Below are 12,846 nucleotides of genomic sequence, written 5' to 3'. Positions count from 1 at the left end.
TGCCACTGATGGTGAGGTTGCTGATTGCCCATGCTGCTTCTTTCTGAGTCCCAAAGTCTCCCTGAGAGTTAGAGGGAGTGGCAGAAATAGAGAGACAGAGAGGAAGTGGGAGACCGAGAGAAAGAACAAAACATCAGTGTCAAGATGACCAACGGGAGCAATTGGCTGTTGATCCAAGTACAGACATGGTACTTGGCAAAAGCCCACTAACATGCATGTACCCTTGTGTTTAAAAAAGTGTGTGTGTGTGTGTGTTTACCTTTGCTAACTGGTGTATGATCATAGGAATGAGCCCAGCATCAATCACAGACTGAACCTGTTGCTGGTTTCCTGCAGTGATATTGGACAGGAACCAAACCGCCTCCTGGACAACCAATTACAACACATGTTAAATCAACCAAAATAGACAAATCAGTTAGACTGTGGGCACACACACACACACCTTGTTAATCTTCTCCTTGGGGTGTGTCAGCAGTATGGGGAAGTGGGAGAGAACATCACAGTTGAGCACGACCTGTGTCTGCTCATCCGTTCCTGTGACAATGTTGCCCACTGCCCTCAAAGCGGCTGTCTACAGAAGGAAACGCATCAGATCACAGTCAGAGCCAGCCACAAACATTAAGCCAACACACACAATGCATCTTGTGGACCAAAATATCAGTGCTGCTGTTGCAGCGGTAAATTGCACTCTTTGCAGAATGACACTCCACCAGGGGGCAGCCTGCAACAAAGTTGTACTTGTTGAATGCAAAAGGAACAAGCATTACTTTGGAAAAGAAGGCACCCACATTTCAATAATTCGTAGTCTCAGGCTACGCAGAGTAATTTCAATGAATTCTGCACATGTGCTTACTCTTAGGTGTAGCCAATCCTTCAAAAATGTAGCCAATGAACCAGACCATATTACAATATGACAATTTTCAAGGCAGTATCATTCAATGAACAGTATGAATTAAGATCTGTCAGCAGATTGGGACATGTTAAGGATGCTTACTATTAAAATGTGAAATACTGTGTTTCAAAACAAAACACGATAAAGCACATACCTGAACTTTAACCTCCTGATGGCTAAGCAAGGGAACCAGGAAGGGCACGACTCCTGACTCGATTACCATCTGAATCTGCTCATTACCCCCGTCAGTTAGATAGGACACGGCCCACACTGTGTCAACCAGAATCTACGCAGCCACACACACACCCATGACTGAATGTTTTACAGTACCAATACCTTTTGGGTTTATAAATATTTAACCCCATTACTGCCACCTACATTAATCTGAATATCAAAGCCTTGTTGATTTGACTCACAGAAAGAGAAAGATAAAAAGAAAGCATTATATGCCAGAACGAGTACAATGTGGTTCACGTAAACAAAAATTCACACAAAAGCTCTTTCAAAATTATACTCACATTAATATCAGTGTGATATATAAGGACACATAATGCTGGAAGAATCTGGAAAGATGGAAAATAGACATGTCACATTGCAAATCACAGGTATGCATCGAACACATGACTATCTGAACTTTTAAGGACTGGAAGCACGTCAGGAGAAAATTTGCAGTCTCTCAAATTTTCTCTTACACACAAACACACCTCTTGCACCGTCTCCATGGCGGTGGTGGATCTTTGTTGCGGCACAGGTTGACAATGACCCAGGTAACATTCCGAAGGAAGGACAGAGGTACAGTGGGGCAGATGAAGGACAGCAATGGCTTCACCACTCCCAGAGATATTACATAATCCCTGCACTGGGGACCGTCCCCTACACACACACACACACACACACACACACACACAAACACTTGTAACCATAGCAAAAGCACATTCTCGTTTATCTTAAAACACATAAACCCAAAGCAGAGGGAAAGGATGTTCCTCACCAATGATGTTGCCAAGTGCCCACACAGCCTGCTCACACACATTCTGGTGTGGGGAGTGGAGCAGCCTCAGAAACAACGGCACTGCGTCTGGGAGTACAGTGGCGTTCGGAGACAATTACAACATGCATGTCACAACAGAAGGCAAACATATATACAGATGCAAACAACCACAACCCCTGTAAACACACACTGGACCTACTGGACTGGACCACTGCCTGTGTCTGAACTGATGTTCCAGAGGCAATATTAGTAAGAGCCCAGGCAGCTTCAAATTGGAGAGAAGGCCTGAAAGAGAGAGATATCTCAGAAGTCTGCTCACTACTTACATACACAGGGCTCTTTACCAATACACTTGGGTTTTACATCATAGATCCTGTATACACAAAGTACATTCACACCTAACCCCCCAAACTGATCATCTTACAGTGATCATCATAAACTCACTGATCATCTCTGTCCAGGCATTTGACCAGAATGGGCAGAATTCCAGACTGAACCAAATCATCAATAGGGGGGTTTCTGTCACTCGAAAGCAACTTCCTGAAGCAGACAACATACACTGTACATCACAAGCATACCCCCTTAACACTGAATCTACTCATGAGACAACAAAAGCCACAACATAACTAAGAAGTCATAACGACATGTTTTAATGCAGATGATCGTACCTGGCAGCTTGAACTGCACTGAGCTGTAACACACTGTTGTTACTGGAGGCATTCTGCAAGAAGCATGCAGGCTGAATGTGAATCCTTAACCAAAACACATGAAGGGATTATGGAATGCAGCAGCACTCCTCCACTGTGCAGTCCTACAGTAAGGGCTGCCACAAAGGCAAAAAGTAAATGTACCTGTAAGATGGTGTCCAGGGTTATATTTTGCTACAAATGAATGAGAGAAACAATAGGATAATTAGGACTGGCAGTTGGCAGAGCAGGAAAAAAGGGTTAAATAGTATTTGTGAATAAAAGACACACACATATATATAAGTCTGTATGCTTGAGATACGACTTGCTTTTCATTCACTCATACCTCAACACATACACATATATATATATATATATATATATATATATATATATATATATATATATATATATATATATACATACATACACATACATATACATACACACACACACACACATACTAATATATATATATATATATAAAAGCAAGTCATATCTCAAGCATACAGTGTACACATATGCGTGTGTACACATACACTCTCTCTTACCCCTTTAAGGTCGTTGTCTACATCAGAGTCATCTAGACTCTCCCCATGTGGAACATTTCTTTTTTTCAGCAGGTGCTCATCTCTCTTATTCTAACACACACGCACACACAGACACACACACCTGATACAGCTGGCAATTTGCATTCATGCCACAAACAGATGCAGTCTAAACACAAACATTCTGTACATTTTTGCTGAACTGATGTGTGTGAACATGTTAGTGAGAGGGACAGAGAGCATCCCTGTCAAAACTGCATGAAAAGAACATGCAACACTCCAAACATTAACCATCATTTGGAAAGCAAGGAAAAGTCAAATATACACCTTTCTTAGTTCTACAGAAACTTCATTCCGATGTCTTCTCATTGCCTGGGAGAAGAGAGAATTGCTCAAACATTAAAACACAATGAGACAGCGGTAATACAGCCAGCAAAAACTGCTTTCTGTATTTCTGGTCCTCAGTGAAGACAGAGGGTACATATCTGAATCTGGGTGAAGTGTTACGTGTGTGGTTCATTATCTTATACTACAGCAATGTACTCCATTTCAAATACATTCACGGTGTAGATGAATCCCATCCTGCCAAGGAACCCATACTTTGATCTTACACAATACTTAATTCTACAAACCTAGTGAATCTTACACTGGAGGAAATATGCCACAAGACTTCAACAGCCTAAACTCACTCAAGTGTACTACTGCTGACAACGGTACTCGCCTAAAATGATGGGGAAACAACCACCTAATTGGCCATTGTACTGCCTATAGTCCATCCATATCATCAGATTTTCAGTCACGTGTATGAAAAATTCATTAGCCTCGGTGTACACACAATCTATTATCACCACTAAATCTCAACAAAACCTAAAACGACTAGGTTAGCAAATCAGATGGTTGTAGAGGAAAAGCTGTAAGAGTTAACATATCAGCTAACTAGCTAGCTTTTTGTATTTTTAACGTCGAGGTATGAAAACAAAACGAGGTTAGCAATGCTAGCAATAAGAATATTTCCACTAATATCTTCTGCGTAACGTTCTGGGTTAGCTAACTAGCTAGCACTCGCTGATGCTTGTCTTTTTTTTAGCTAACCTAGGTTAGCTATGTTAAGCTATGTTAGGTAACATAGCTTAAATAACTGGATGACTTGATTACCGAGTAGAGAGGCCAAACGAACTAGCTAGCTAGGCATGTTAGCTAATACTTTCATTAATAAGGTTGGGGTATATAGCAGAGCACACAAAAGGTTTGTGCTGTATGTGACGCCGAAGTGGCCAAAACGACAAATTCAAATTAGCTATTCAGCGAACCAGAGATCACTTGCTAATCGATTACGGCACTGGCAAATGTGCATTAGAGTTGCTTAGCAACCTGGCTAACTTAAATTACATAGCAGAACAACCAGTTAGCTAGCTAGATTACTTAGCTAGGTAGCTAGCTAACTACGAGAGATATGGGGAGAAGGCCCTCGACATCGTGCTTAAGATTAAACATATTTTGCTCACTCTCTCACCTCGACATCGCGGCCTTTGTTTTTAAAGCTCTTAATACGATCATTTTCTAAGCCTCCGTTTTCGGCCATGGCTGTATGCTGTTGCCTGCGTTCCGTAGTTGGGAGCAGCAGGCGGTCTAATAAGATTGAGCAAAACACGGTTCCACTAGTGGGTTAGTGTTGCTTAGGGCAAAAAGGTCCATCTAACGATGATGCACCGGGTGCACGACACTGCAATCTCAAGGCAAAAATGTTACTTTGTTACTGCGTGAAATAAATGTTTGCATTAAGACTATTCGCTATTAATTGCGCGAGACTGGTGACATTAGTATTACTACAACAGCTGCTGTTGTTCCAGACTCATGGTTCGGTCTTGTGGACCACTGCCAGGCTTTGCATAAGTTTTATGTAATGTTCCCGAGCAGAGCAATTTACGGAATTCATACGGCACCAGGTCATACGTATCTTACAGGTTTTCGTTGTTGTCGATGACCACGAATATACCAGCCTGTGGGAAATGTTTGTTGCAGGACAAGCGTCCAATGACATAATTTAAATCAATCATATAAACTAATTTCAAATCGCTCAAAAGTCTTTCATTTATTCTAAACATTTCTTGGATTTATATATATATATATATATATATATATATATATATATATATATATATATATTTATATTTATTTTTACTTCATCTCAGCTAGTGACCCGTGTTGTTTTTTTCTGTTTCTATTTACATGCACTAATTAATAACGAGACAGAAATGGAAATAATGGTACTATGAGGCCTAATATAGCATTGGTAGTTTACTGGCAGACCTAGTAAAGGAAAAATCTAACATGCAAAAATTCTGTATTATGAACCTCACTTTTTTAATTTTAAACACAATTTAAAATTATAGCCTCACTTACCATAATAGAGCTAATGCAAAAAAGGTTTATCTTAATTATGTGCCTTTTACACTTACTGGCCACTTCGATAGGTACCTTATAAGCAGATTGCAGCCCTTTTGCCATGCAAAATTTGTCAGCCAACCTCCATCCCATTCATTGCCAACCAGTTTCTGACCACAGATCTATTGCTGACTGTTCTAATTTTTATTTATTTTTTGGCAGCAGGCCATTCTCAAGATAGCATTAAATCCAACATGGTAATAGTAAGGTTCTGGCTATTGAACTGGTACACATTTGAATGGGATAGTTGCATGTTCATGTCACTGGTAATTTCAGTGATCCACCACCAAAACATGTTTATACCAACTTGACCAGTGTCCAGAAACTCATGACTACTGAAGGGCCAGAATATAGCTAACACCACTTGTGCATGGCAAAACATGAGTTACACACTCTTACTGTATATCTACAAAGTGTTACTAAAAGTGTCTGGTGACTATTTACAATGGTAAAATACATAAAGTGATTCCACAGATCATTTTTATTTTGATTTGTGACAACAAACAAGTACATTTGCTTTACTTTGTCATGATTAGACATAAATAGTGCAAACAAAATAAACCATTTTACTCAGTTTTACCAGAGCATACATAAAATCTGTTCTCTTGCTGTAGTGTTTAGAAAAGTGATATTTTATAGACAGTAAAAAAAAAAAAAACAACCTCAAACTTACATTCTTAAATGAACAGCTTAACACAAATAGAAATATATGAAATGAAGACCATCAAATTAAATATTAAAACACAAACATATGTTTGACATAAGTACATCTGAGTTTGTTCAATGATGAAAATGTGAAGATGTTATGCTGACAAGTTTCTCACACGCACATGGACTCGCACCTGGCTTGTCTCCTTATGGACTATGGCAGCAGCAACGGTGAAGGCAAATACAAAATGTTGACGACTGTGCAACATCCTTTCCTCAAAGTTCTAAAAGGACCTTATATGTATGCGTGCCTGTGGAACAGAAAATTCAAAAGATTTGCTGTTCAAACAGGATCTTCTCAAAGCCTTGGGGAGGCGTATGATAGAACTCACTGAACTGGCAATCTAAGATGGCGCTGTCATCCACTGCAACAGAGAAAAATGTATACATGTTTTAAAAAATGTAAACACACATACATGTTCATTATTTTCTAATGTTTGGATATAACTGAAATCTTTATTCACAAACTTTCTCGGGTACCTGCTGCTGGCAAAACTAAAAATAAATGTCTGCATCTGCACTTTTCACTGTTACAGAGAGGAAACTAGGTCCTATGTCAGTGGGAACCAAATAGCAACAGAAACATTCACTTTTACTTTACAATACATTTTTCTGCTTCTATTTCTCACAAGGCCATCATTAAACACAGAAATGTGCTCTAGATTAGTTAACTAAATGTCAATCAAAAACAAAACTGACCATAGACTACAGGGAACACAGTCCCTCTAATGCCTGAGGCAGGACACTGCATGTTCTTCCCATTCAGATACAGGTTCAGCTCCACATGGTCATAGGTTAAACCCTGAAAACAATACATGCAAAACAAAATTCAGTGCCACACATGGAAGAAGAGCTTACTTGCCCACAAGTAAACAGAGCACAACATGCCAATAGTTTAATCCTAAATAATATTTAAACTGCACCCCACTTACCACAACATCTCCTTCTTGAGGCAAACTGTTAGCTGGGAGGCGGTTCTTCTCTTCATTATTGTGGTAGACAGAGCCATCATGCCTGAGTACCAAACTGTGAATGTCTCGACCCAAAGGGACCTGGTTCAGATTTGCCTTTTCAGTGCCTACGCCTACTTCCCACACACCTATACAAGCACAAGTACCACAAAACAGTACCCAGGCACTGAGAAACAAACTCATAAATTTTACATCGCATTGCTCACTGCAAATGTGATGGCTATACACAAAATGCAAAGATAAAATTTCACAGAACCTCTTCTCAAGCTGTTGTTATTATTTAGAATGGCCCATGACTGAACCAGCTCAAGCAACACACACATACTTTGCTGGTAACTACACAGTACCATCGCATATGAAAATTTACGTGAAGATCTGCCATGAAGCAAATTGCTTACTTCAACTGTCAAATCAATGTCCCCTTTCATATTTTACTGGCTCTAACGGTGATGTTTACCCGTTGACTGGATCTTGAATTCAAAGTAGCTCTTGTTTTGGTGTAGAGGGGCGTTGGCGAGGCAGGCTCCAGTTCCACATATCCGCCTCCCGCTTTTCACTATGACAACATCCGTCCCTGGAACACCAAAGCTGACTTCCACTATTCTGCTACACAGCAATAATTCACTGACAAGGTATGTATTACATTAGGATTGTGAGGGTGGAACGTTTCCATCTATTACATTACAATACTAGACGATGAAAAGCGCGTTGTTTATAATGTAAAATCGATTCAGAAGGGAACATATGATAAAAATGCTCGATTAGCTAACAAGCATGCTACTAGCTACTACAGGAAAGATATTTGTAAAAAAAAACAAAAAACTTAAGGCTTAATAAGTTCGCTAACCCTTGCTAAGCGATCAAATCATAGTGTTCATATGTTTATTCGACATTTGTGCAAAACTAACTATAATTTAGCTAGTAGGAATAGCAAGATAGATAGAGATAGCTTGCTAAAATTAAGACGTTAGCTAAACATTCAGCCAATTTAGCGAGCTCCTCGACGCATCGTATTATTTAAACCAAATTGCCCTTTTAATCAGTCAGTTTCAATACGTTAACTGGTCAGTGCTCTTACCCATATGATGTGTGTCGAGTTGAACAGTGGGCATTTCTTTGAGAGGTATGTGGCCTGAAGCCCCATCACCGCAACAACCCAAGCAACACATAAACATTGCAGCCATTCTGTCGCTGGAGGACTTTAACGGAAGTTCATTTTTATGCGTCACGAGAGCGGGCTAAGGAAAACGCGGATCCGTGGAATCATGTCGTACTTAGATACGCAGTGCCCTCTAGCGGCTAACTACACCATTGCGCGTCCTTTCATCCCTGATTTGTCCAATCAGCGAAGCGCTCCTGAGGCCAGGCGCTTACTGATGGCATGGAAACAGGGGAAGAAAAATCGAGGTCAACATATTTTCACACGTGACACAGTAGCTATTGGTTATCGATGCATTAGCTGCAGGCACATGGCAAGGTAGCGTGACACAGGGTCATCTGTTGTAGGGAGAACTCAGCGCTATAGAAAACAATATTGATTGCGCTGTAGTAGTGTAATACACCCATTTAGAGAAATTACTGCGCTATAACCTACGGTCTTGTGATTATTTTAGAGCCTACTAAATTTGTAACAAATATAACATCCACAACCTATATGCTTAGATCGAGTATTGTCTAATATAAGGCCTTTTGAGAAAATGCTGATTAGTGAGCTAGTAGTTCACGCTCTCTCACGTTTTGATGTTTTGCATAGCAACAGCCCCCCCCCCCCCCCCCCCCCACCATCAAAAGGGATCCTAGGCATTTATGTTGTGTCACAGAAAAAAAAGGGTTTTCCAAGTTACGACTGCACACGGTCATATACCACCCACTTCTGTTTTGACCTTTGAAATAAAATACACCTGTTATCATATGTATGCGTATTAAATATTCTGGATCTTAGTGCCTAGACCTGAAACAGTTAAAGTTTCCTAAATGGAAAGAGCGAAGTCTGCACAGCAACAAGCACCACGATTGCGTCGCGCAGTGCGCCTTAGCAGCTGGTAAGTGTGTTTTTGGTCCAATTGCTGATGTTTTCTGACTGCGGAATCTGCCACAGCCACCTGTCACCAATATCTTGCCGGTCGGACCCTTGCCTTTCCAGACAACATTAGTATCTAAATCGTGGAAAATCAACGACGTTTCTTCTTGTTCCTATTTCGAGAATGTCGAACGGTCCTCCGATGATCTTTCAGTAATGATCTTTCGCGCGAAATTAAAAAGGAAGCGACTGTGTACTCTGGAGTTCACAAAACAAACTTAATCGTCATTATTGTTATGCGCTATATATAGTTGCAGAAGGGAAGACATACTCTGCTCTTATACAGGATTGGGTGACATGTCATGTCACATCATATTGTGCGGATAAATTAATATATGACGGACTGCCATCCGAAATTATAAAAATATTTAGCTGTTATGTAGCCTAGATGTAACGTTTTCTCTCAGCGAAGTTAAAATTCCCTCTGATTATTTTCAGCATGACATAGGTCTGCCTTCTCAAATGTATTATTTGCGCGTAATTTAGAGGATGCTCGACGTGATATTGGTCAACTTTGAATCAGCTAGACTTCATCGGAGTGAGATGCCCGAGTACGGTGTATATTCGTCATTGATGAGTGGTATTGAATTGATCGGTAATACCGCTCCTGCTCGTTGACATGTTTTCATGTCGATTAATCTGTCGTTTCAGTTCACGATGGAGCTGCTGGAGGAGGACCTCACATGCCCGATATGCTGCTGTCTTTTCGAAGACCCGCGCGTGCTGCCATGTTCGCACAGTTTCTGCAGGAAGTGTCTCGAGGGTATCCTGGATGGTAATCGAAACCCTACGTGGAGACCTCCGTTCAAATGTCCAACTTGTCGTAAGGAGACTGTCCACAACGGCATTGCCAGTTTGCAAATCAATTATTCTCTGCGGGGCATCGTGGAGAAGTACAACAAGATCCGGGTATTGCCTAGAATGTCCCTGTGTCAAGATCACAGTGGACAACCACTGAACATTTTTTGCGCCACAGACTTGAAATTAATCTGTGGCTTTTGCGCCACGACAGGTGACCATAAGGGACACAAATTCTGCGCACTAGAGGAGGCGTACGAGCGTGAGAAAACCGCCTTCGAGGAGCTGTTTCGTGGTGTGGAAAGTTGGAGGGGTGCAGAGGTTCTTTCGTGCCTAGAAGCACTAGAGGCAGCAAAGAAAAAAGCACTTCAAATGGTCTCACGAGACGTTGATCGGGTCACCGAATATTTTGACAAACTGCTCCTCACGCTCGAACACAAACGTAGTGAGATTTTGTCGGACTTCGAAACTTTGAAACTCGCAGTAATGCAGACTTTTGATCCGGAGATTAATCAGCTTCGTTCTGTGCTAGAAGAACAGCGGCATGCACTGAACATTGCAGAATCTTTTCGTTCACTATCCGAACCCCTTGCGTTTCTGCAGCGAATGCAGGACTTTCGAGAGAAAGTGCGTATGATTCGGGAGACACCGTTACCTTCGCGGACGGACTTGGATGTCGGTCCAATCGTACCGAATTTCGACGTGCAAGAATGGAATCGCGTGCGTCTTGGAGACATAGACACGCTGTGCGCCCCTCACGATAGCAGCGTTTTCCGGTCCCCAGCGACCTCTGCTACTTCGCGTTTTCCCGTAATAATGCTGAGATTTGCATTGCTAATGTGTGTGTTCCTGCTTACACTGATTCTTCCATCGGACTGTTTCGCTGTGAGCCTCTCCGACAAAGTAGCGGCACTCGGTAGTGTCTCTCTACCGCCTCCCAAGGAGATGCTACGCTGGCTCGGTCTATGGTGGAAGGAAGCAGAAGGAGTATGCTCGTTGTTAACGGAGTTTTGCCGGAACTTTATTATGGAGCTGATTGCCACAACGTCAGATTTTATCAGCTGATTTTAACGAAGGACCTTTACCCTTTACTGTCATAGGCTGAGGTGCACGGATCCATTTAAAGTTTTCATAAGTAATGCAATACAGTAGCGTAGAATATCCTGAAAATACAGACTTAAGTATTTCAGCATCTTATTTTGTGCATTAAGTTGTAATGGGACTACCTTATCGTTTTTCAAATGCACATTGAGCTTGTGTGCTAAAAGTAGACTGGTTTTGTCACAGATGACTGAGAAATAATTGTGGATGGTGAGTTTAAAGCCGGTTAAGTCTCACGAAGCTACAGATCAAGTTACTTGTCTTAGAACCTTTAAGTAGCCTGTTATGCAGAGGTTTTTGTGAACTTATTTTCAGACCCTTTTAAAAATTAATTATCTCCAGGCGTGTCTTCCCTCACTGACGTTAATTCGCATGTAGGGATTCCCCCCAACACAGATCGCGCCTTCATTCAGCATGTCCACTCCAATCTTTTGTTTTTATTATCTCATGTTACTAGTTTCTATTTCTACCTTTCCGACTTAGTCGTGAAGGGTGGTACGATTCATGTTAGGCTATTATTAGAATACATACTAATTTGCGAAGTTACTCGCTCTTATGAGACTTTAGGTTTAAAATTCCTGTGATGCCTCAGTTTCTCCCAACACGGCAAGCTCTCATCCTGACCGAGATTCAAGGTTAAATGTTATGTAACCGAATATCAGAGCTATTACAGGCGGCATTCAACGTGGGAATACAGCCTACCCTGACTATGCTGTAGCAGATCAGACTCGTTGCTACTTAAAATATTTAACACTGCAGCTGCAACTCTGTAGTAGATGTAGATTTGACAAACAAGCTCAGGTTGTTACTTTATTATTGATATTCCTGCCATTTTGACTATACATCCTAGCTTTCAGGCCCTGAAGTCCCATATATCTCGTCATTACATTGGCACATTTTCTTATAAATTCTGAAGTACACTGTCATAGTTGCACGTAATTACACCATTTGAAATTCTGATTGACATCCGTTAAAATATTTACGGGTTCTCAGTATGCACATGAGCGGTAGTTTCTATATATCGTAATAATATTTTACTTACTCTAATTCTACTCTCCCACCATCAAGGAAATATTTGGTAACGATTCCCCTCACCTGTGTATATGTACACGGACGGCACTTTAAGATGTGCGTTAGTGTGGTTGAATGTGAGAGACTGAATCTGGAGAAGTACAGAATTCCCTTCTTTCACTTTCCTCGCCTTTGTTTCTCCAAAACCTGAATCCAAAGAGACCCCCCCCCCCCCATATCTTTAATAAATCTATTCATGATGTCATCGTTGACCATGGTTCAGTGCTCACGTCACAAACGTATATATTTAGCTGTTGCCAGGCAAATTCCGAGTGAAAAGTGAAATTAGTTGTCCCCCACCCCACCCCCACAACCTAGTTTATTTAAAAAAAAAATAAAATAAATAAAAAATTATATATATATATATATATATATATATATATATATATATATATATAACGCAACGTTAAGATAATTTCCACAATGAAATACATTTAATAAATATGCGTCATTCATACGCGCGCAGGATACAATAGGACACTGAGAAGGGGAGGCTGACAGCGAGGACCCTACGCTAAAGTGCCTGGATAAGTTGTGCTTTATTTTTAAGTTTTA

At 40.8% G+C, this 12,846-nt stretch overlaps 3 protein-coding genes across 6 annotated transcripts in view; 1 reads left to right on the top strand and 2 right to left on the bottom strand.

Annotated features, from left to right (window-relative positions):
• The window catches only part of LOC113568126 (importin subunit alpha-4-like), an 8,331-nt gene extending 3,358 nt beyond the window's left edge, over positions 1–4,973 (bottom strand). Inside the window, 15 exon segments of the mRNA XM_026996306.2 lie at positions 1–61; positions 260–364; positions 443–571; positions 1,047–1,178; positions 1,411–1,455; positions 1,597–1,613; positions 1,616–1,765; positions 1,884–1,970; positions 2,083–2,168; positions 2,328–2,423; positions 2,552–2,604; positions 2,735–2,764; positions 3,121–3,210; positions 3,445–3,489; positions 4,631–4,973. The exon segment at positions 1–61 is cut by the window's left edge and continues 11 nt beyond it. Of these exon segments, the coding sequence (XP_026852107.2) occupies positions 1–61; positions 260–364; positions 443–571; positions 1,047–1,178; positions 1,411–1,455; positions 1,597–1,613; positions 1,616–1,765; positions 1,884–1,970; positions 2,083–2,168; positions 2,328–2,423; positions 2,552–2,604; positions 2,735–2,764; positions 3,121–3,210; positions 3,445–3,489; positions 4,631–4,699 (1,195 nt within the window). The 5' untranslated portion in view covers positions 4,700–4,973.
• Positions 4,974–6,024: 1,051 nt separating this feature from the next.
• On the bottom strand, positions 6,025–8,983 carry spryd7b (SPRY domain containing 7b). Of its 2 annotated transcripts, XM_026996311.2 has the most exons (5): positions 8,320–8,980; positions 7,699–7,815; positions 7,203–7,369; positions 6,970–7,072; positions 6,025–6,635 (listed from the first exon to the last, which is right to left on the bottom strand). In XM_026996311.2, the coding sequence occupies exons 1-5, from the start codon at positions 8,423–8,425 to the stop codon at positions 6,538–6,540; spliced, it is 591 nt and encodes a 196-aa protein (XP_026852112.2). In that variant the 5' UTR covers positions 8,426–8,980; the 3' UTR covers positions 6,025–6,537. The 2 variants fall into 2 exon arrangements, with proteins under 2 accessions (XP_026852112.2, XP_035378829.1); XM_035522936.1 differs by lacking the exon at positions 7,699–7,815 and having other exon boundaries at positions 8,320–8,983.
• Positions 7,797–12,603, top strand: trim13 (tripartite motif containing 13). Of its 3 annotated transcripts, none has more exons than XM_026996308.2 (2): positions 7,797–7,873; positions 9,973–12,603. In XM_026996308.2, the coding sequence occupies exon 2, from the start codon at positions 9,979–9,981 to the stop codon at positions 11,182–11,184; it is 1,206 nt and encodes a 401-aa protein (XP_026852109.2). In that variant the 5' UTR covers positions 7,797–7,873; positions 9,973–9,978; the 3' UTR covers positions 11,185–12,603. The 3 variants fall into 3 exon arrangements, with proteins under 3 accessions (XP_026852109.2, XP_026852110.2, XP_026852108.2); XM_026996309.2 differs by lacking the exon at positions 7,797–7,873 and adding an exon at positions 9,038–9,283; XM_026996307.2 differs by lacking the exon at positions 7,797–7,873 and adding an exon at positions 9,038–9,872.
• The last annotated feature ends 243 nt before the right edge of the window (positions 12,604–12,846 follow it).

Source organism: Electrophorus electricus, chromosome 25, assembly GCF_013358815.1.
Source record: "Electrophorus electricus isolate fEleEle1 chromosome 25, fEleEle1.pri, whole genome shotgun sequence".
Lineage (NCBI taxonomy): Eukaryota > Metazoa > Chordata > Actinopteri > Gymnotiformes > Gymnotidae > Electrophorus > Electrophorus electricus.
Note: the sequence above shows the minus strand (reverse complement) of the source record. Positions and strands in the feature narration are given on the sequence as shown.